The sequence below is a fragment of the Convolutriloba macropyga genome, chromosome 13, assembly GCF_964194025.1.
Source record: "Convolutriloba macropyga chromosome 13, txConMacr16.3, whole genome shotgun sequence".
In the NCBI taxonomy this organism is placed as follows: Eukaryota; Metazoa; Xenacoelomorpha; order Acoela; family Convolutidae; genus Convolutriloba; species Convolutriloba macropyga.
Window position 1 is genome coordinate 46,639,845 of NC_134480.1, and position 24,429 is coordinate 46,664,273.

Genomic DNA, 24,429 nt, shown 5'->3' on the forward strand with positions numbered 1-24,429 from the left:
ACTTCGTTTTAATGCAGTCTGGATTATGAAAAATTAATGTCAAGCGCAATTTAGCTCAGACTCATTTGTTTAAATTCTTTCAGAAGTTTATTTTAGAGAAAAGTGGCAGACAAATGACATGTTATTAAAACAATTTAACCAAAAAATCTGAACAACTAGGATACTCATCTGCTTCATTCAAAGATTTACGAAGATTGAAAAACACGGAATTAAACGTTAAGGCACTTACATCTCTTGGGAAGTTTTCCAGCTCCATATTCTCATAGAATACTCCTTTGATTCTCCAGTGCATGGTGACATATGAGGTCTCTGACTCTGTGTCATACTCGCAGCTGCGCCATGTTGTTTCTTTCCTGGACTCCTCCAGATTGGTGATGACCAGTTTGGGATCGAACTCATCTCCAGATTCCTCTGAGGCCCAGGTTGCCTCAATTAACACTTCGGCCACGAAACTCTGAGCTTTCGTGTCAATGTCACCTTGCAAACGCAATCAAACGAACAGTTCACCAACAGTACTGTTACTCAAATTTAGTATCAATTTTTATCTAAAACACGTTCATCGGCTCATAAAATACGTTCGTCGTCATCATGCAAATTTCTTTCATGTCTGTTGAGAAAACACTACTGGTTAAAAAGTTAATCACGAAATGGGATAAAATGTTTTACCATACACAAAAAATCACGTTAAAATTAAATATGTTTTCAATTATACTTCACCACATAGCACTCATAGAAGTCAGCAGCGATCGTAACCTCGACAAAAAACAGGTACACTTCGCTGCCATTATTAAAATCCTCAACTTTTCAATTAGAGGCCAGACACTAATGAGGCAAATACAATAACAACTCATACTTAAATCTCATCTTTCTGATTTAATCATTATAGTCAAACATGAAAAACCGAGCAGATCGCTGGAAAATAGTTGATTGATTCTCATACCATCCGACAAATTATAACTAAACAGCCTCGAGAAAACCTTAAGAGCACATTTCAATAGCCTATCAGTGCAATTTTCTCCAACTTCGCAAAAAAAAGTATTTGATAACTATGGTCAAACATGAAATTCCGAGCAGATGGATGGAAAATAGGAGTTGATTGATTCTCATACTGTCGGTTGTGATTAGAACAAGTGATTTTTTAATAATCAGAATATGCACGTTATTTAGATTGCCTTATGTGGTTAGGCTTACTCCTGCTTCTCAGAGTGATGAAAAAAGAGACAAGTTGAGTCTGGAAAAAAGACCGCACGTTTAATATAATTGAAACCGCTAGGAACTCAACAATAGCCGGTTGCGTAGACAATGCTATTAACAATACAAAGATGCTTCATTTTCCACAGCAATTGTGGAAGCAGGAGAAAAAAGTTATTGCCTAAAAATTATCTGGGTTATCAAGGCCACAGCTCAACCATAAACAAATTGTCGGATACTTTGACTTGCAAGTAAAAATTTAATATATAGCAAATGTGGAAAAAATTGACTAGAACCACAAGTCAAGTGAACGGTTTCTTTTCAATCATGTAAACAACAGTCATAACATAGCTGGCAGATTGCCAGAAAGTATCCGCAATAGCTTTGTAGATGTGCAATTACAGAAGAAAGGTTCTTTTTTGGTCTGTTTCTTTTACTTTTTTAAATTAAATGTGGAGATGTCAGATTTTGATTGTAATCTGTAAAACTTATTGCTGCTTCTATTAGTTCTAATACTCTGCTTCTATAACTCCCGAAACAACAAATTATAACTATACAGCCTCGAGAAATACTTAAGAGAATATTTCAACAGCCTCCAAGTATCAGTGCAATTTTGTCCAACTTCACAAAAAAGTATTTGATAATAGGGCCACTATTAGAGCACAAAAAAGAAACAATTATAATATTGTAAAAATGAAGCCATTGACAATCATAAGATGAGACAGTACTGAATATGGCCATTACGCTACCGTCATGGCGCTAACCGACGAAGATTAAGTTTCTACTTTTACAACCATCTTCATTGATTTCAAAAACTGCTGATATTTGAATGCTCATTAAAAAGTCACTCTAACCAATTATGAGAGTAGAATGACCAGAAAATAGATTTATTTTCCATTCAATACTGATAAAGTTCTTCCACATGACAGTCCACGTTTTTTATGGCCTCAATTTCTACATCTTCAATTGACTTCCTTAAACGTTGACAAGACTGGGAATTCATGGCCATTAAAATAGATTTAAAAACTGCATATTTGGAGCAAAGACAGAAAGTAAATCTTACTCTTTCGATCGAACCTTAATATCTCGTTGCATTACTTAGGTTGCACAATCATAGCAAATTTTAATGGTTTTTAATGTATTTAAGATTCCAAAGCAGATAAAAATGGATCAATCAAATAAAGGCACATGGGCGATATTAAGAGCAGGTTTAAACATATATTCTGATCTTCGCACACGATAAATAGTACAAGATCATTGTCATCTGCTCTGTATTTATTCGACCATTTTCACAGTAATCAGTATCACAGATGCCCAATTTATCTCTAATTAATCATTGCAGTCTTTACCCAACACATCACTTGGGTTATAATTGTATTTGGGGCTATAAACAGAAAAACCCAAAAATAACCCAACTCACCTATGAGAAGAAAACAGATTCGAATTTTCACCTCCTTGTCCATTGGAAGTAAAGAAAGAACGCTTCACTTGTTTAACAGCCGGCAATAACTGGGACAAAATTATGGCTAAAAAGGGAGCAATAAAAATATACAAGAACGGCTGGATAGTTAAACCAGGAGACCTTTTTGTGTCCTGGCCCGTAATAAAAGTGAACAATCATCTGCCAACAGTGAAGGATACTAAACAATGGCCAGTTAATGGATCGTGAAACAATCATGAAAAGAAAACAAAACATGGAATTCGACAAGTCGATCCAATATCAATGGAATAAATATGACCACAAATTTTTGTCAAAATAACGTTTTGCAACTCTCTAACAAATTATAATCCTGAAAGGCGTAAAGAGAAAATTTAAACGTTGCTGACATTTTTGCTTAATTCATAGACGTGAAAATGACAACCGGTTATAACAAAGCAATTATTAGCATAACTCGGGGACCAGCTGATTTACTGTTTCACAAAACAGCAATAGAGAAACAAATATAAACAAAGAACGTTCTAGGAACGCAAACATAGGCAGGAATAAATCGCAGAAATGGGAAGCATGATTTGAATAAAAGGCAGACAGCATCAAATGATGCCTGATAAATAAACATAAAAGCCCTTCAGACAAATAAGAGATAAAAGAGCTTCCAAATAGATAAACACGCTTTTATTGATACGAACGACGTTGAATCAAACAAACATTACTTATTCAATTTGCTCACACCAACAATAACTGCTAACTTGCTTATATTTTGAAATTAATTTTGAACTACCTTCTTAAAGCTATCTACAAAAAAAAACAATTCAATCCAAAATACGATGAGAAAATTTTATGAGCGGTAGGTAATTAAAAGACACACAGGCGTTAATATAAGCCGATTTTGAATTTCAAATCGATTTTTCCCAAAACTATGGGCGCTAAAAGGAAGCACACGCTTACGGGTCACAAAAAGAGTTTCAAATGCATGTCATTCAAAAATGGTTGAATAAACGCAGAAAATGTTGTTGGGCAATTAAAATTCACTTAAGCGCTGTTTGGTGGGATTTGAGAAATAGAAGGAGGTGAAATGAGGTAGAGTGCATTTGAGTGTAGATAAGGGAAAAGGTGCTCCCAAATCAGACAAGGAAAAATATCAATCAAATTTTGAAACCATAAAATCACGCATCAATAACAGCCCTTTGACACACCACTTTATACTGTTCCCATGTTGTACCAAATCAATTAGACCATGCACACATGAAAGGACAAAAGGGTACATATTTTACAGCAGGTGAGAGATGGGGGAGGGGGTAAGAGTACGTCTAAGACAATAAACTTTATAACCTCTAACGAGGTGTGAGCTGGGTTGGAAAAAATTAGATAATAAAAGCTTCATTTCCAATTCTAAAATTGTTAAATCGACTAAGTTGGCGCAGCATTCAAATCAGTTTCACATTTTCAGCAACAAAATCTGGGGGCTATGAATAATTTCATCAAGAGAAAAAGCAATTGCTTAAAATATAATCTCTGCTTAACCGCAAGTTTAAACTGTAATTACGTAAAAACAGAAAAAAAAATAGGTATTGTAAGGAATCACATATGCGGTGGTCTAGAACATAGGAGGGGTCAGCAGGCAAATTACTGGTCTCTAATTCAAAAAAGGTGCGCAGCTTTCTGACCCCTATTTGAGTAAACACCAATTGTCTAACCTCTGTTAATTTGCCCCTCCAGCATTTCACCTCGATTTGATTCATATATAATTGGTACCATTGACATAAAAGATTAGGCATACGTATGGTTTGGGTAAAATATTGCTGTATTACCACCCAAACTATGGGATAAGTAGTTTTGGAAACGGGTATTGGGCTGAAAAATTTGCGGGTTGAAATGATAGAGGGGTGAGATGATATGGTCTTAGGATACGCGGGGCTATACGAATCTGAGGGAAAAGAATTGGAGCCTTCAAAAACGTAACAATAATAGGAACAATTACCGGTTGTAATTGTTTTAAATATAGTCTGTCCCATAAACTTGAAAAAAAGAAGACTCGTGAGAGTCTGTGCGTACCACAGAACGTTGCAACATACTTCTCAAGGAAGCAGAAATAAGTTTAAGTTCTGTCAGAGAAATAGTTGGTAGTTTCCGAAAGCAACGTTTATCAATTGTAGGAAAGTACTTGTAACAAATTGAGGTAATTGTATCAGTAATCGTATTTTGACACTAAACTTTGAATGGAACTTTTCGTCTTTCGCAAAATTGTGTCGGTTTTGAATCTTCATGAGCTTAATTGGCCCCTTAATTTTTCAAAATCTTGCAGATGGGTTACCAGCTTGATTTGGTGAAAACAAATTTGCCAGAAGAATCTTTCACTCTGCCTCTATGTGTTTAACAATTAACGGAACGCTTTTGTTTGCCCAAAAGGTAGTTAATTAGTAGTGGTGACAAAAACTCGTTGTGTAATTTTTATGATATCGGCCTTTCACTCATTGTAATGTATTTTTAAAGAAAGAAAATTCTAATAAAATTTACAAGAACTGAAAAACAGATACTAAATTTTTTTAAAGTTCTTGAATAAGTCTCAGTTTTATTTGATGAGAATCACGATACAAAAACTTCAATTTTTATTTAACAGATCACTCAGAGACTAACAATAATTTTCTTCTATTTTCAAAAAAAAACTTTTAAACATTTGTACGACGTTTTTAACCTTGGCGATCCGTTAACCTTCTAAATCTCGAGTTCATTGGTGTTCAATTATTCAGCAGCAGCTTAAATACCAAAAAATCTTTGCAACTACATTTTGCAAAGGAACTTATAATTTTTATTAAGGCCTTTTTGACGCTTCACGAGATTAAGGGACCAATTTTTATTTTGATATCTCCCAAATGGGTTATCAACTTGATTTAATGAGAGCAAAATTGTGTTAAAAATGTTTAAAAACCGCAATTTGTGGCAAACTTTTAGCAATTATTTTAATTTTGTATAATTGCGAACAGTTTTTACACTCTGCCTTATTTTTGTTTAATATGTTTGGTAGCGGTTGTGTTGGGCTAAAATGCAGAAATTTAGTTGTGCTGCAAATAATTTGTTTTCAGCCCTTAGGTGCTTGAATTTGAAAAATATAAGAAATCAAAAACTATCAAAAAAATTAACTTTCTAATGACAAAATGCTCAAAGACTTGAAAGATCAGTTAGGATAGCAATTTCAAAAGGAAGGGTAGGCAAAATATTTTTCTAATTTTCATTAAAAAACTATGAACATTTGTATTGAGTTTACGAGCCTGGCCATCCTTAAACTCTCAAACTCCCAAATTCCTTGGTATTGCGTTAGCTACATCAGATTACAGTGACGATCTTCCCTGAAAATATGAACAATACAAAAAACTGACACCAAACATAGAAATGAAATTTTAATAAGTTTATCGAAAAATTGCGTCGTTTTTGATGTTTCATGAGGTAAAGGGGCAAATTAATTTTTCAAAATCGGACAGATGGTTTAACAGCTTGCTTAAGTGACAACAAAATTGTGTTAGAAGAATCTCTAAAACCGCAATTTTTATAATTTTGTAAGATTTCTAACAGTTTTAACACGCTGCCTCTATTTGTGTCCAACATTTAACAGAACACTTTTGTTGGCCTAAAAGGCAGTTAATTAGTGCTGAACAAAATTTATTTTCAGGAAATTTGAGGTTTCCATCCTCTATTGCTAAAGAACAAAAATTTTAATAATTTTCTTTAAAACTGAAAAGAAAAGAAAGTTCGCTTCAAATTTTCTTAAATTTCAAACTTTAATTTTCAATAGACAGAAACAAACCAAGTCAAGGAACAAATTCAAAATGAAGGGTAGTCAAAATAATTTTCAAATTTAAAAGAATATATTTTATATCAATTTTTTCAGCCTTGCAAAAAGTAAACTCCCTAATTTTCAAACTCTTTGGCATTGTAAGCTACATCACACTAGTTCGCAATATCTTCTCTGACAAAATAAAGAAAAGAAAAAAAACCATTTTTTTCGCTGAAAAATTCTGATTTTTTAAATTTGATTTCATCTATTTTTACGTCTCCGCGGTTTTGAAACTGAAAAAAAAGTTATACGCTCTGAAATACGTCGAATTGATACCAAAAAGAATTTTCGGAGCTCTGAATGCTTTCTAATCAATCAACAAAGTTTTCGATACATAAAGACATTGGTTCACTCGCTAGTTTTCAATCAGGAGAAAAGATACCTGGCGCATAAGACCTTATTTTTACGAATTTTTTTAAAACAGAAAAAAGATTTAAAAATAGTTTAAAATATTTAATTTTTTGGCTTGAAACTTTAAAAGACTCATGAAAATCAAAACTCCATTTTAACTATTCCCCCATTTCGGAAAAGGTTGGAACAATAATCAAACGTCCGAAAACCATAAGAACATGCAGTTAGCATCCAGGTTGTCATTTGATTGTCAACATCCATTTTCAACTTGTTTTGTGTAACATTTTTACGTTTGAACTTCAAACTCTGTCAAGTGATTTTTGAAACTTTTATATATTTCAACTTTATTGGACACGCTATATATGGCGTCTCCCATAAAGTTGAAATAAAGGCACTTAACATTCAAATGGAGATCCATTTTGTCATTTGTGTCTTCGTACTTTCTTCATTAAGTTGAATTAAGTTCAAATTTATAATATATTTTTTCTAAATGTAATAAATTCGAACGTCCGCTCCTGATCTCATCAGGTTTCTTTTCACGAGAAATTTGAATTCTGAACTGTCAAGTGACTTTTAAAAGTTGACTTATTTCAACGTTATGGGAAACCCTGTAACACGAAACAGTCCTCAGGTGGAAGGCAGCACAGCCGAAGTTCTGTACCTAAACCACTCGATGCTTTTAAACTATTGCAGTTGAATGTGATCTCTTAGCAATTATGTCGTGAACTGACAACTGAGACACACAAGCGAAGTGAACAATGAACTAGTCTGTCAGCCCACTGAATGCAAGACAAATAGCAAATTGCGAGGATCCGCCATATGCGAACACTCGACCTTCTGGCGTAACAAAATAGCGCCTACAGTTAACCGTCAAATTTTCAACTAATTTGCTTGACATTTTGATGTTTTTTAAAAAAAGTTTGCGTTTTCGTTTTGTTTTCCTTTTTGATTTCTTCGCCAAATCATGAAGAGAAGTTGAAAGCACGCAAAGAAGTAGGTCCACATTTTACACTGTTTCATTTTGGGCAAAAATAATTGGAGTAAGTGATGAGGCAGTAATAGGCCAACATCAGAAGAAAAATGTCAGTCGTTTTAAATATACGAGTCACCCAATTAGCCAAATTTATCAAAGCCCTACTGGCAAACCAAAATAAGAACATCAAAGTTCAACTTTGTACATAAAAAAAGGTCTCCAGGCAACATAGAAGGCAGTATTGCCTCCGGACTTGGCTGTTTTTGCCTTGAAGTAATCAAACCGCCTTTTTGAAAACAAACCGCCTTTAAAGTTCAAATAAATCATTGGAGAAAGACAAAAATCAAAATTACAATTACGAATTAAATTCAAAGGTTCTAGAGTAATTCTCAGCTATGAGGAATATAACAACAAGCATCGTGAAAAAGATGTTGAAACAGCAATATATAGTGAACACAACGAACATGGTAGAAACAACATTGCTGCATGGATCCAGAACAGGCCATGGAAATAGTTTGAGATGAAACATCAAAAAGTAATCAAGTTGTTCTGTCATTCAATAGGGAAATTTGCACCTTACTCTTTCAACTAAAAAACTGAATCTTAAGATTAAAACTTTATACAAAAAACTTTTAAATTATCAGCCTCTCGATTTTGTAATGACATAACGAAAAACTGTAGGATACAGTAGCAATTAGAGGTCATTGTATCAAGTATAGTCATGTAAGAAAGTCAAATCGTTCAAAATGAAATCGGAAATGTAGAAATCATGGTTTTTATCTAACCACGTCTTAGCTTCATAAGCTTTGTTGATTGTCTTTATTACAGTCGATATCTCTATATGCTTCCATTACAGTAAAAAATACATACCTATTGTTTTTAAGGGAAAGGCGTGTTTAAATATTATGTTACGATTCCCCAACTCCTACAAAACTGTTACCTCTTCAATGTCGATAATTTCAATTAACAAATTTAGAGAGATATAAATAAATGGTGAAATTGGGAAAAAATTGCTCTTTAATTTCCGATTTTTTAACCAAATTTAGTCAGACTGAAAGCATGTGTGCAAATAACCGATTAAAGACCTTCCTCAGTAATCAGCAAAATTTCAGTAAAATTTTCAAAAGTTTCCAACAAAGGAAAATTGCCTCTGCCTGTACGATGATAGCGCTGCTTTATTGAAGAAAAATATAAATTGATTATTAAAAGAAGTGCAAACGAATGTTTTGTCACCTTTACTAAAGTACCACTGTTAAACCAGTTAGAAATTGAGTTTTCTAGCAGAGGTTGAAATGCAATATTTGCATTTATCAACTCGGAAAAAACGACTCTCAAACTTTCTTAAACAGCTACTTGAATAACAACAATACAGTTTAATCCTTATCATGCTAAAATGTGGATAAATCTTTGCACTACAAACTATTTAATACTTTTAATTAATACAATTTTCAGCTGTTTCAAGCTAACTATAAATTTACAGAACATTAGGGTTTTGATAATACGAGTCAATATCAATTATTTCGAGCTAACCTTCAAAATGACAAGTAAGCTCGGTAATGTGCGTTCGCACACAATGTTTCGACCCCGTTTATCAACATTTTTGGCTTAATTGTCTACCAAATGAGGAAGAGAGAGAGAAAACTTTCAAAAATACAAATATTGTTTACGCTTCCATTACATTAAAAAATACATACCTATTGTTTTAAAGGGAAACGCGTATTTAAATATTAAGTTAGGATTCCCCAACTCCTACAATGGTGACGTTTAACTGTTAATATACGCGTTTCTTTTCCGGGGCCCCAATATTTTTTCCCATTACAGGTTTTACGGTGATGTATGGTTCAAGGGGTAGCCCGGTAGGTACAGGCTTGGGGGGGGGGGGTTGGGTACGGTAGGTTCAGTTTCGGTAGGTACTCGTCAGGGTTTGGTAGGTACTGGTCGATGATTGATAGGTACAGGTTCGGGTATGGTAATAACAGGTATTGGTATAGCGGGTACAGGAATAGGTACAGGTTCAGGTGACACTGCAGGTTTGGTAGGTTCGGGTATTGGGGGACAATTTCCATCAGGGTCCCAAACTCTTGCTGGAGCGATAGATCCAATTTTGTTGCTTGCTCAGCAAAATTTAGCTTCAGGTGGTTACGTTGGAAGAGTTTCTGTGAAACCTCCTGTTTTCTACAGGTCAAATCCTGGATTATGGTTCCGTCAAATGAAATCTCAATTTGTCCTTGCCGGAATAACAAATGATGAGACAAAATTCCATCACATACTTGCTGCAATTCCTGAAAACGTTGCAATCAATCTTCCAATGGGCATAGACAATTATAGAGACATCAAAGATCATATCTCCGGCATTTTCCAGAAGTCAAAACAAGAAACGATTGAAGAAGCCCTGGGAATGATTTCATTTGACGGTCAAAAACCTTCATTGTGCTTGATGAGAATTCAACGAAAGCTTGCTGAATGTAACTTGACGTTAGATGACGATGTCATAAAGCACAGGTTAATGCAAGCAATGCCAAATTCTGTGAAAACAGCACTCTCAGCCCACCTAAAACTTCCTGTTGAACAATTTGCCAAATTAGCTGATACAATTTACAGCGACTCAAATACTGTAGTTGCCACAAGTCCTCCAAACGTAATTGCAGACTCTACACAGCAGATGCCAACAAGACCATTGTACAATCAGCATTCAACGAAAAACAACCAATCAGTAAACCACTCAAAGTCAAACATCAATCAAGAACACATATAGACCTTTCACAGCAGGTCAAAGACCAAAAATTTGTCGCTATCATCTCTACTTTGCTGAAAAAGCAAAATCATGTAAAACATGGTGTCAGTGGCCAGGACAGAAGCCCAAAAACATAGAACCAACTTCTCGCGCAAACTCTCTAGCAAATCCGTCAAGCTAGTAACCCCTAGTTTGTGCGCGGCAACCTCTTGGGTTAATCTCTGCATTCGCATAGCCGCTAAATTAGGAGACAATCCAATTGATTTCATAGCAGACACAGGTTCAATCAATTATTATTATGCCAAGTTTTGTTAATACAAACTTCTTAACACCTACTGTAACAAAACTTAGAACTGTCAATGGATGTCAAAACTAGAACTGTTAGCAGATGTCAAAGACAATATTAATGGCTTAGACTTCCTGAATGAATTCAACATTACAGTTAATTGTGATAACCTCACCTTAACTGACAACGTCACAGGTCTTTCTACGAGACAATCTTTAACACCAGTTGCATACAGTCATTTATCAGTCCAGGTTGTTAAATGTTTTTCTGTCAATTGAAAACGATAGACAAAGAGCAATCATGGAAAGATATTCTGATGTTTTTGCTGATGTTAGTTTTGATGTCGAAGCAGAAAATAAAACAGTCCAAAAAATTGAAACATCCGGGAAACCAGTTTTCTCTAAACCAAGACAGTTGACTCCAGAAAAACTAAAAATTGCCAAAAACGCTTCTGATGAAATGCAACGGCTCTGTATAATACGACCATCTAAGAGTCTGTATTCATCGCCTTTGCATATGGTTCCGAAGAAAGAAATAGGCGACTGGAGACCCTGTGGCGACAATCGATCTCTAAATCTTATAACTGCCAGAGATAGTTATTCAATGCCTCAGCTTTCAATGGTTGAACTCAATGGCAGACAAATTTTTAGCAAACTTGACTTGGTCAAAACATACCATCAGATGCCGCTTCACTCAGATGATATAGAAAAAAACAGCCATAACTACACCTTTTGGTTTGTTCCAATTTATCAGAAAGCCATTCGGTCTGAAGAATTCAGGAAAAACGCGTCATTCACGATGTATCAGATGTGTTTGTGTACTAAGACGACGTATTGGTTGCATCCTCTGATAATGAGTCACATCTTGAAACACTTGACCGCTTGTTAAAAAGATTAAATGATTATGGCTTGCGTAAAAACCTGACTATGGCTTAAAGAAACTGTTGATTTCTTAGGATTTGAAATTTCCTCTGATGGTATTCAACCACTTGCATCAAAAGTTGAAAGCTTGATTGGTTTAGAAGAACCCAAAAGTTACAAAGAGCTCCGAAGAATAATGGGTATGTCTTCTTTTTACAGGAAGCATATTCCGCAATATGCCCAAATTATTGAACCTTTCCAGCATCTTCTTAATTCAAGTCAACCAACACAGGAAAAAAATGAATAAAGCTAATTTGCTTTTGAATACCATGGAAAGCACTTATGATTGGCTTCCCCAGCATTCAGAATCTTTTAGCGCACTTAAAGAAGGCTTGAGCAAATCAGTACTTCTTCACCATATATCACAAGATACCACCTTGTCATTAACAGCTGATGCTTCAGAAACAGCTATTGGTGCAGCTCTCAATGAGATATCGAGTTCAGACAAAAACCGACCACTTGCATTTTTCTCTAGACGCCTAACACAGGCAGAACGAAATTATAGCACTTTTGACAATGAACTGCTTGCACTTTATGTTGCAACCGTTAAATTTCGTTCTCTCATAGAAGGCAAAAAAACTGTTGTTTTCACCGACCACGAGCCTATAGCTTGCACTTTTTATCGATTAAGCGCATCTAATAACCATAGTCCTTGACAAGCCAGACAGCTTTCTTTTATAGCTGAATATATAGATGTAATTCACCATTTGTCTGGATCGAAAAAAATATCGATGCCGATTGTTTCTCTTGTCCTTTAGTTGGTACTAATGAACAATCTCAAAATATATCCGGCGTCTATATCGATATTTTTGATTTACCAGAAATAGCGAAAAGACAGACAAATTTTCGTACTCAAATGACAAATGAAAATTTGAACGGAGTTCAAGAGGTTACTATTGGCAATGAGAAACTTCTCTGTAATAAATCTGTTGTTCCACGACCTATTTTATCTCCGGATTGTCGCTTTCCTATTTTCAGCCAGTTCCATGACTTATGTCATCCTGATTGGAAAGTTGCAAAAAGGATGATTCTAGCAAGAATTACATGGCCAAAGCTGGACAAAATATCAAATTGTGGTGCAAAGAATATCTTCAGTGCCAACAGAACAAAATTTCAAGACACACAAAACCTAAGACATGCCAGTTTAATGAAGGCACTACCAGATTCAGTCATATACATCCAGATATTGTGGGACCTTTTTCAGCAGTTCGATTCTCCTCATAGGTATCTTGTAACGTTTGCCGACAGAATGACAAAATGGGTTGAAGCACAACCTGTACCATCAATTACAGCTGTTGTTAAAAGTGATGCCTTTCGAAATTCCTGGTTTTCTAGATCTGGCGTGCCTTCATACATAACCACAGACAGAGGTTCTCAATTCGAAAGAGAACTCTTCGAATGCTTAGCAAAAACTATTGACTCTTATCAACTAAGAACAACTGCTTATCAATCTCAATCAAACGGTCAGATGGAAAGATTTTATAGAACACATGAAGAGGCTTTAAAGTCGGCTAGAAGCGATTGGCTCAGAGCCTTGCCTATTGTTCTGTTTGGAATTCGAATTAAACCTGACGAAAATGGAATTTCTGCATTATCGGCCACCACTGGTCTTGATGATCTATTCCCGAATGCCATAGTCAATGATAAATTAGAAAAGTTGCCTTCTGAGTATATTCGCCAGCTACAAAGTCATCTAGAATGTTTAGTTTTCCCCTCAGAGAGAAAAAGAAGATCAAGTTCCAAAGTCAACATTTTTATTCCGAAAGAACTCTCTGAATGTTCTCATATCTGGCTGCGTGTTGACCGTGTAAAACAGCCCTTAGAGGCTCCTTATTCTGGTCAACATGATGTACTCTCTTTCAAATCATGAGTTGAAAACAGCGCAAAGGCTAAAACCGTGCAAATTGCCTTTAGCCGCCAAAAGAGCCATCAGCCAAAAAGTAATGCAAAAGAAAGCCCAATTAAGAGCAACGTTGAGACAAAATTAACTTTTCAAGAGCGCTATTGTCTTTGTAATGAGCCATATAATCGATCAATGCCCAAATGTTTTAACAAAAATTGCCTCATCAAATGTTTTCATTTAGATTTTGTAGGCTTAAGAGCACACCCAAAAGGCTCATGTTTCTGCTCAACGTGCAAAAGCGCTCTCACTGTCAAGTATGTGCGCATAGAATCTGAGAACACGCGCAGTAATTGAACAATTTTGCCTTTATGTTGACTTAATTGCAGCTTTTTGCAGATTGTTTGCAACATTGTTACTCTCCCCAATTATTTTTTTCCGGTTATCTATTTATATTTTGTCCCAAGAACTCCCCATCAAATTGAAAGTAATAAAAACTGCCATTGTTTACTATCAATTATTAACTACAAGCAATCTTAAAGGTAAGTTTCGTACGGAAAAAGTACAAAATTTTCCCAAAATTTGGCCAAATTCGTCCATTTTAACACATGATTTCTCCTCCTTTACGACAGAACCTTTGCCTAATTCAGCATTCTTTACTCATTTGTAACCACTTATTGGTATTAAAAGACATTGTTTGTTATATATTTGTTTAATTACTTTCCATTTTCGCTATTTTTGATAAATTTGGTTATTTTAGGTTATTTCAGCTTATTTTACTTTAGGGACAACCTACTGGGCGATGTGGACAAGCTACTGGGCATTGCGGACAACCTATGGGACGATTTGGGTATTACTTTGTTGGATATTCTACGATATTCTGGGTAATTTTACGAATTTTGGTGGATATTCTAATTTTACGGTGTTTTGAGTCTCCGACACTCAGGAGGGGGAGATATGTAGGATACAGTAGCAATTAGAGGTCATTCTATCAAGTATAGTCATGTAAGAAAGTCAAATCGTTCAAAATGAAATCGGAAATGTAGAAGTCATGATTTTTATGTAACCACGACTTAGCTTCATAAGCTTTGCTGATTGTCTTTATTACAGCTGATATCTCTATATGCTTCCATTACAGAAAAAAAATACATACCTACTGTTTTAAAGGGAAAGGCGTATTTAAATATTCAGTTAGGATTCCCCAACTCATACAAAACTGTTACCTCTTCAATGTCGATCATTTTAATTTAAAAATTTAGAGAGATATAAATGGTAAAAAATTGCTCTTTAATTTCCGATTTTTCGTACCAAATTTAGTCAGATTGAAAGCATTTGTGCAGATAACCGATTAAAGACCTTCCTCAGTAATCAGCAAAATTCAAGTAAAATTTTCAAAAGTTTCCAAAGGAAAATTGCCTCTGCCTGTACGATGATAGCGCTGCTTTATTGAAGAAAAAGATAGTTTGATTATGAAAAGAACCTCAAACGAATGTTTTGTCACCTTTACTAAAGTACCACTGTTGAACCAGTTAGAAATTGAGTTTTCTAGCAGAGGTTGAAAAGCAAAATTTGCATTTATCAACTCGGAAAAATTTTCCATTATTTACAACTACAAGCAACCTTAAAGGCAAGCTTCGTACGAAAACGCACAAAATTTTCCCAAATTTTGGTCAAATTCGTCCATTTTAAAACATAATTTCTCCTCTTTTACGACAGAAACTTTGCTTAATTAAGCATTCTTTAGTCAATTGTAACCATTTATTGGTATTAAGACATTGTTTGCTATATATATTTGTTTAATTACTTTCCATTTTCGCCATTACTTTTGGACGACTTGGACAACCTACTGGGCGATGTGGACAAGCTGCTGGGCATTGTGGACAACCTATAGGACGATTTGGGTAATATTTTGGAGGATATTCTACGATATTCTGGATATTTTGCGAGTTTTGATGGATACTCTACGATATTCTGGGTAATTTGCGAATTTTGGTGGATATTCTAATTTTACGGTGTTTTGGGTCTCCGACACTCAGGAGGGGGAGATATGTAGGATACAGTAGCAATTAGAGGTCATTGTATCAAGTATAGTCATGTAAGAAAGTCAAATCGTTAAAAATGAAATCGGAAATGTAGAAGTCATGATTTTTATGTAACCACGTCTTAGCTTCATAAGCTTTGCTGATTGTCTTTATTACAGTTGATATCTCTATATGCTTCCATTACAGTAAAAAAATACACACCTGTTGTTTTAAAGGGAAAGGCGTGTTTAATTATTAAGTTAGGATTTCCCAACTCCTACTAAACTGTTACCTCTTCAATGTCGATATTTTAAATTAACAAATTTAGAGATACAAATGGTGAAATTGGGAAACAATTGCTCTTTAATTTCCAATTTTTCGTACCAAATTTAGTCATATTGAAAGCATTTGTGCAAATAACCGATAAAAGACCTTCCTCGGTAATCAGCAAAATTTCAGTAAAATTTTCAAAAGTTTCCAACAAAGGAAAATTGCCTCTGCCTGTACGATGATAGCGCTGCTTTATTGAAGAAAAAGATAGTTTGATTATGAAAAGAACCTCAAACGAATGTTTTGTCACCTTTACTAAAGTACCACTGTTAAACCAGTTAGAAATTGAGTTTTCTAGCAGAGGTTGAAATGCAAAATTTGCATTTATCAACTCGGAAAAAACGACTCGCAAACTTTCTTAAACGGTTACTTGAATAATATTAATACAGTTTTTTCCTTCATTATTAATCATGCTAAAATGTTGGTAAATTTTTGCACTACAAATTATTTAATACTTTTAATACAATTTTCAGCTGTTTCCAGCTAACTATAAATTTACAGAACATTAGGGTTTTGATAATACGAGTCAATATCAATTATTTCGAGCTAACCTTCAAAATGACAAGTAAGCTCGGTAATGTGCGTTCGCACACAATGTTTCGACCCCGTTTATCAACATTTTTGGCTTAATTGTCTACCAAATGAGGAAGAGAGAGAAAACTTTCAAAAATACAAATATTGTTCAAAAATAGTTGCTGTATGATTTTTTAAAAAAGCTTCCAATTCAAACCACTTTGTAAAATAAATAAAGCCGCATTTAAGGGCCGATGAGACTTGTCATTACTAAGACTACGAGACAAGACAAACAATATAAGTTCATGTTAAATCATACCTCAATATGAAGTCATTAAGACCCGTCATTATCCAGAATTTCATTTACGTCTACAAAAACAAACAACAAATCAAGACAGAAAACAGAAGTTTAACTAAACTTTGCGAGAAAACGATAAAACAGAAAGATAAACAATGTACTTCAAATTGTTTTTGCCTTTTCTCAACAACAAAACCAATTAACAACAAGAAACATTATTTACATCCAAAACACAAAATTCAAAACTAGCCTCTTAGGGGTACAAAATGATATTAGTCTTTTTTCGCTACGATGCATAAACAAAAAGTGAAACTTTGACGAAAACGAAAAAGCCAGCCTCGCATATATATTCCCCCACAATGAACCGACTAACTTCCGACAAACTGCTCTCGAAGGGCAGACGGGGCAATTTAATTCAGAGGTAGCTGTAGCATAGAGAATTTGTTTTGGGTGCAAAAAATCCACCCAAGGAGGTGTGCGAACTCTTCGACCTCGCCGCACTAGACAGAAGCATTGATCGCTTGACTATCATTGCCATGTGTTAGCTTATCTTACAATCGAAATTGTTTAAGCATCACGCTTAATTTTTGATTAACAGCAATTTAGGTCACGCAGAATCAAGCAATCAAGCGCGAAAACGTCACTGCAGAAGTGAAATCGGAGAATGTTCTCAAACAAAACGGTCAAGCAAAAAAATTTGCAAAAAGACAGACGTTTACAATAAATGCTTCAAACTTTTCAAGAGCAATTAAAAATAGTAGTCAGTAAAAACGGCAGGATGAGAACTTAGAATATGCTCAATTTTGATGTGACATTTGGTGGCTCAAAAAATATTGCAATATCTGTCAGCTAATTGACTTCCGAAAACGAATTATTTAACGCATAAGTAACACAGCACAGATACAGCAATATGCTTATAAGAGTTTAACTACAAATCAACGCAAAGCAGTATAGTTGATGACTTTTGACAAAAAGCTTACTTTTTTTCAGATCACAGCAGCTTTAAACTTCTGAACACATTGCTGCAATTGGCGAATCACATTCGAGTAATGAATTCAACCTTCTCAAGAAGGTGTCCTGTGGTTTCGACCTCTTCCTAGACTACAGCCAAGTAAAATGATCACATCCGTTAGTCATGCTACAAAATATCTTTGAATGTCTACTTTTAACATTTAAACTTGATCGATCTTTTAAACCAAACGTTTTTCGTATTCTTCAATTGCACTCCTGCAAATGAATCATGACGTCACCCTGAATTTAAATTTGAATTTAAAATGATCTTATCAAGTTAATCTGTGAGCTTCCAACGACCCAAACCAGGCAATCACTGACCTTTAACCTACTGTTCTGGCCTTATCTTTAGCTCCACAAAACACACCTTTACCTTTATCAAAATGGCAGATCTGTTCACGAAATGACGCATTTAATTTGACTTCATAATAATTAAGTAACCATTGAATGGCAAAATAATGAAGTCAAACCACAGAGAAAACTTCACAATATTGTATTGTCGGCATAAGTTCAGTCAAACCCCTTTTGAAACGCCCACAATTAAAACAACTCAAAATTTACCGACTAAATGAAAGCCGATCGGTCAGTTGAAAGTTGAAGAACTTAAATATACTTTAACAATAACATTGGTATTTATTCCAAAATAGGCTTTATACCGGGAGAGCATTAAAATCCTAAAACAGATGAAATTCACGCGGCGAACATTCTCGAGCAGCTTTGTAGTAAGTTTGCAAATTATGTAATAATGACTCAATTGGCAACACAACAACAAACAAGTACTTCAGTGACGTCATTACTGAAGAGAGTGACTTGAAAGCTAGCAAAACACTTATCGATTGTCAAACATACTTTACGTAATCACTCATCAAAGCCATGTCCATATTTGGTGAGAACAGTAATCAACAAAACATTAATCAACAATACCTTTCCAAAATACTTGACATTTGTTCGAACTAAGTCAGCTTTTGAACCAATTCCAAGAGAGAGAGAGCATTTAAGAGAGAGTCACAATTAAATCAGCCATTCCAAACCAACACAATCCACAAAACAGTCAGCTATAAAAAACAAACTTTCTTTGCAAAATTTGCTCCAGTAAGCGGAAAACTTTTCCAACGCCTATTAGATAACTCAACCTATACAGAACAAAACTTTATCATAAAGCAGCCCATTTCAAATCGTTTTTACTTGGGTTTCAAATAAACTTTAAGGAAGAACTTGAAAAATCTAACTGGAGTAACTTAATTTCTCTAGTTATAACTTTTATCCCTTCCGTTCACTCCTTGTTAAGCGAATAAACGGTAAAGTTGCCCAAAAAGGCTAAAACTTTGTTTATATCTTATTTTGAGTCGGATCTAAAATGGACGAAGATTTGATGAGAATTCTCCTTGAGCAGGGAACAGTGGGCGGTGGTTTCGGGGTGTAAACATTAAACAAAAACAACAGAATAACAACAACAATAATGAGCGACGATTCCGACCTAGAAGATACAACTCCTCGAAAGATGTCACATCTCTCAGCAAAAGGATCCCACGACAACAACAGCGCAACCGTGGACAGATGACAAATAGCCAGTCCGATTCAAATGTCGGATACACAATTATTCACCTTAGCCGAGCAATGAGCCACTTTGTAAAAAGTATCACAGTATTACAATATACATGCCCACTTCCATAGACCGAGTCCTTTCAGCAAGCAGTATACAGTTGCAATATATTAGAAGGACTTAATATTAACTGTTACAATTCAAACGCTACAATTAAATGGATAGATTAATTCTGAAATTTAGATATTTAATTAGATGTACATTTCTTGATAGATACAATTTTGATATTCTAGAATAATTTATTGCAAAATTTTGTTCGCTTAGATTTAATAATTTAAAGTTTTATCAATGATCCATTTTCAAATATCAACGAAGTACGTTTCCGTTCTCAGATAAGGCTGGAAAATTGGCGAGTATAAGGAATATTTTCAAATGGTAAATCTTTGTTGGGTCAAAAAAGCAGCGCAACGCAATTGACGATAGATCATTTTACAGTTTCAATTATTCTTTACTTAATTCATAGCAGAGAAACAAAATCCTAAATTTCAGCAAGCAACATATTGCGTTACATAACTCTTTTGCCCAATTCTCCCCTTTCCATAAACAATTTATGAACATACAATATCTTACACATGAAAACAGCTTTTAATCGACGCAATAAAATCTCGATGATATTAACCGTGCTACAAACTAATTGACTTCTGAACTGCTACAGCATTAATTCCAGCGTTTGCCAGCGTCCTCTTAGTTAACTACAAGTACTTTTCTTGCAATTTAACTAAATTTTTGCTACGTCTTCCCCCTGTGCATTAAGATAATCAATTTTTCCTATTTGTGCAAAAAAGTTAAATTTCAAGTTATTGTTCCAACATTTTTTAAAAATGGAGGAATATATGCGCGGCCGGCTCTTTTCTTTTTCCTCAGTCAAATTTTCACTTTTTTGTTTTAGGCATCGTAGAGAAAAAAGAGAAACATCATTTTCTAGCCCTTGAAGGCTAATTTTGATATTTATAAAAAAAAATGAACTAACTTCATTGCCGGTTGAAAAAGGGGAGCTGTTTAAAAATTGAAATGAAAACAAGAAAAGGGCATTTCTTTTTTAAGAAAAAAATTTGGGAAAAGTACGCGTTAAGGAGTGTATTAAATTATTAAATTATATTCTTTCTCTTCTTAAGACTCAGCTTAGGCTTTTACTTTTAACTATTGCAATAAATTTTTGATTTAATCAAAACAAGAAAACTTGGACATGGGAATCAAAAATTTAAACATACATTTTTGTATTTTAAAAAAAAGAAAAAAACATTCAATTTCATTCGTCTTTGAAATCAATGACTAACTTAAGAAAACTAATTACTGCCACATAATAAATTTCTCTAGTTTCATTTGTCAGAAGCAGAATTCAAAGGAACAACAGTGATACTCCTCAACTCAACTGCAAGTAAAATACAGAAACCAAAATTTCTAGAAAAATATTTTCAAAATTGAAATTCGTTGGCCTCTTTGGTGGTTTCTGTAGCCTCTCGAACGAAGTATTTTTCTTGAAAACTTGTGTTTCAATCTCAAAGACCAATTGTTTCAACAATGTGATAAGAGAGGAAAAATTGTTTTTTAAAACCTATATTTATTTGATTAATCCTGATTTTCCAGATCACTTTGAAATTTTAGCACTGCAAGGGCCTCCAGCTGACAATCCGTTTTTTTTCAAACATGAAATTAATAAAATTACCGAGAGGTAAAAGTTTACATGCCTTCAGAATAATCAGGAATATTTATTCAAATAATCAAAATTATACATTAATCTTCTGGTTATTAATTGATTTTATCCATAAAGCTGTTAGTTCCACTAAATATAAAAATAAGACACGAATGATCCTAACTGTCTATCTATTGGAAACTTTTCATGCTGACGATGCAAAAACTCTGTTAAAGTTCTTTTGAAAAGAGTTGTTCTCCGTCTCTCTTACGTTAAAGGGTAACTTATTCCATTTTTGTATGCTCTTCAAAATCCAAGATCTTTTACTCTGCTTAGTATACTTTTGCATTCTTATTATCAGCTGTTTTGTCCGTTTGTTCTGTTTTAACTGTAGGCGGTTTGCACATTTTAAATGTTTCTGATACTATTCTGTGATTCAAGTCTGTGGAAATTCAATATATTAAACTTTGAAATAATTAATTGAGCAGGTAGGACAAACAATTTGAGAAGGATAGCAGGACAAGGTTCGAATTTACGACGCATATAACACACTTTTATGCCCCAGTTAATCTCTCGATTTATACGCTGTATGTTTTTTTACTGACAATGTTTGTAAATAAACTCCACTGAATGACAAATGAGACAGGACAAAAATTTCAAAAACTTGCAGCCTTACTTCCAAATAACAATGGTTTCTTACCAAATATAGTGAGCAAATGGCGGCCGCCATTTTTTTTTTAAAAAAAACTTCTTTTAGATGTGCTTCAAAATTAAATTTTGAGTCAAGGTCTGTTCCTAGATAACAACAACCCTCAGCAGACTACTCAATATCCGTTAAAAGTAATTTTTAGTTCTAATTCGTCCCTGGTAGAAAAATAAAGAAGTCTGTTTTATCAGCATTCAAAGTGAGTTGATTTTCCTTTAAGTAACTGTCCGCTTCAATAAAATATTTTCAATTTTGTTGCAATTGTTTCTCCTGGTTCATATCGACATAAAATACTAGTATCGTCTGCAAATTCAACAGGCTCAAAGTCATCTGAAAAATCGTTAACGTATAAAAGAAAAATTAGGGGTCCTAACACTGTGCCTTGCGGTACTCCATGATTAACGAAAATGTGTTCTAAGACCTCGGTGCCTATTTTGACGCATTGTGATCTTCGAGAAAAGATTTCAATAAATTAACTGCAGGCTCAGAGAAGCTGAAGCACTCTACTTTTTTAAGAAATATTTTGGGCGAAATTGAATTGAATGCTTTTGCAAGGTCCAAGAAAATTGCTGCAGTGTTTTTCCCATTTTCATGGTTTTCTATTACTGTCTCAATGGAAAATGATACTGCATCTGTTGAAGATTTTTTGTTTTGGAAACAAAATTGCTCTTTATTCAACAGATTGTTTTTATAATGTGATCCATCATTTGAGAAAGGAGAAGCTTCTCGAAAAGCCTAGCAAAAGTTGGTGTGATCGAAATTGGTCGATAGTTGCACACTTAAGTTGTTGATCCTTTTTGTGAATTGGTGTGACATATGCAAGTTTTAGAAAAGTTGGAAAGACACTGTTTTGAATATATTAATTTTAAATAAATTGCTGATGAGTACCAATTGCGTATTTCGCCGCCTTTAAAGACCACGCATGGACAAATACCGGACCCGGTGATTTACTTCTTTCTAAACTGTCAAAGGTTTTGTAGATTTCTTTTAAAGTCAATACTCTTAAAATGAATTTTTCAGAACAGTGATCCAACTTATGGATATTGAGAGGAACGAAATCACCAGAAAATTTATCCATTTCCGAGAAATATTTATTAAATGCATTGCAGATTGCTTTTTTGCCTACGGTCTTGGCTCCGTTTGTTTCAATTTCAGACACATACCTTGTTTGTGGTTTCCTAATTTTTTATTGATGAAATTCCATTTCTGCTTCGATGTTTCACATTGCTTAAAAACATCAGCAGAATATCTGTGATGTGCATCTCGTAATTTTCGGTTCACTAGGTTACGGCATTTTTCGAACTCGTCGAAAACATCGTAGTTTTGAGAAAATTTGTATTGACTGTACAAATGATATTTTTCTGCTATTAATTTTTTGAGTTCCTTGGAATCCATGGTTTATCCCTTTTTGTTTTGTTTTATTGAAGAATCACAGATCTGTATATGTACATGTTGATCAAGTATAAATTGAAAAATTTCATTAGCACTAGATTAGAACTAACAAATGTGTACACTTAGAGACTAGTGAAAATCTGTGGGATCTACAGTGCAATTTCATGCCCTCGCGCTTCACTAAATTGTCCCGTTTGTAGAGGAAAAGTCAACCAACCAAATGAACAATTTAACATAAAACGTCACCAGGACTCCAATGATTGCTACAAATTTCGTTGCAGTGTAGTTAAAAGCAATACTTCGAAAAATTGTTAGAAGTTTTAAACACACCATCTTCATTTTGGAAAAACGAATTACGACGAGTCAAACTTTTCTCAGAGGTCACAATTGTTAGCAGTTGAAGTTATTAAGCAATATTTAGTCATAATGCTGCCATTTAATTTTTACCACGCAGAAGTTAATTAAACCTGGGTAGGTGAAAACTAGCTGACAATAAAAACCCAAAATTCCGTTTCTCAGCAATCAACTAATCCCAATTAAATATAAAATATTATCGTCAAGCAGAAACATATGCTATCAAAATTCTAAATTAATCTCTATAGTACTCATAGTAATAAATACAGCACCATTGTGATTATTATGTCCTAGTGTGAAACGAAAAAACCGTTGCCGTTTATAGATAGATTATACCGATGGCTTTACGGAAAATGACTGACAAGAGATATGCTTGATGTTTGGTCCAATCACAACTCCACACTGATACCTTCTGTTCAAACTCAGTTTGGGTGCTTGGACCATATTAGGATCTGATTCTAAGTAGTTACACCCTGTAGACGAATCAAAAAGATAAGCCATTACTCCTTTCTGACTGTTATAATCAGATAGCACGACCCATATAGAGTTGTCAAGGTCAATGCTGACGTCAGATACGTTGTGAACTAATTTCGTCCAACCGTGACCTTCCGGAAAATCCCAGGACGTTCCCTCTCTAATCCACAGGGTCTTGTAACAGTCCAGGACTGCCAAAGTGCAAGCATCGCCTCCTGCACAAATATTGGTCAACTTTTTGTGATGCTTCTTGGGTTCCACGATGTACGGACCATCAACCGGGTTGAAGTAGTCTCGATAGAAGAAGAGAAGGGTGATACCATCGTTGCTTAATCCAATCAGTAATTGTCTGAACAAGCACATGTCTTCATTTCCGATGTTAATTCACGCAAAAAAGGACCGAGTATAAAGCAGCTCATTTTTAGCTTTCATGTCAAATGTACAATGTCTTCTTCATTGTAGAATACTTAAATACAGATCGGTCCAATCAAATAAAACAACAATCCAATCAATAGAATAGAAAATCAAA

At 34.5% G+C, this 24,429-nt stretch overlaps 2 protein-coding genes across 3 annotated transcripts in view; both read right to left on the reverse strand.

The window, feature by feature from the left end:
* The window catches only part of LOC142351768 (uncharacterized), a 63,012-nt gene extending 45,235 nt beyond the window's left edge, over nucleotides 1–17,777 (reverse strand). The window contains exons 1-2 of one of the 2 annotated variants that reach the window (XM_075403918.1): nucleotides 17,708–17,777; nucleotides 230–477 (exon numbers count right to left, since the gene is read on the reverse strand). In XM_075403918.1, coding sequence (XP_075260033.1) covers nucleotides 230–292 — 63 coding nt within the window. In that variant the 5' untranslated portion in view covers nucleotides 293–477; nucleotides 17,708–17,777. Of the gene's footprint in view, nucleotides 1–229; nucleotides 478–2,611; nucleotides 4,358–17,707 lie in introns of those variants that run through there. The other variant, XM_075403917.1, reaches the window with a different exon arrangement.
* Nucleotides 17,778–23,643: 5,866 nt separating this feature from the next.
* The window catches only part of LOC142352311 (uncharacterized), a 52,402-nt gene continuing 51,616 nt past the window's right edge, over nucleotides 23,644–24,429 (reverse strand). The window contains exon 5 of the mRNA XM_075404844.1: nucleotides 23,644–24,249. Coding sequence (XP_075260959.1) covers nucleotides 23,757–24,249 — 493 coding nt within the window. The 3' untranslated portion in view covers nucleotides 23,644–23,756. The remainder of the gene's footprint in view (nucleotides 24,250–24,429) is intronic.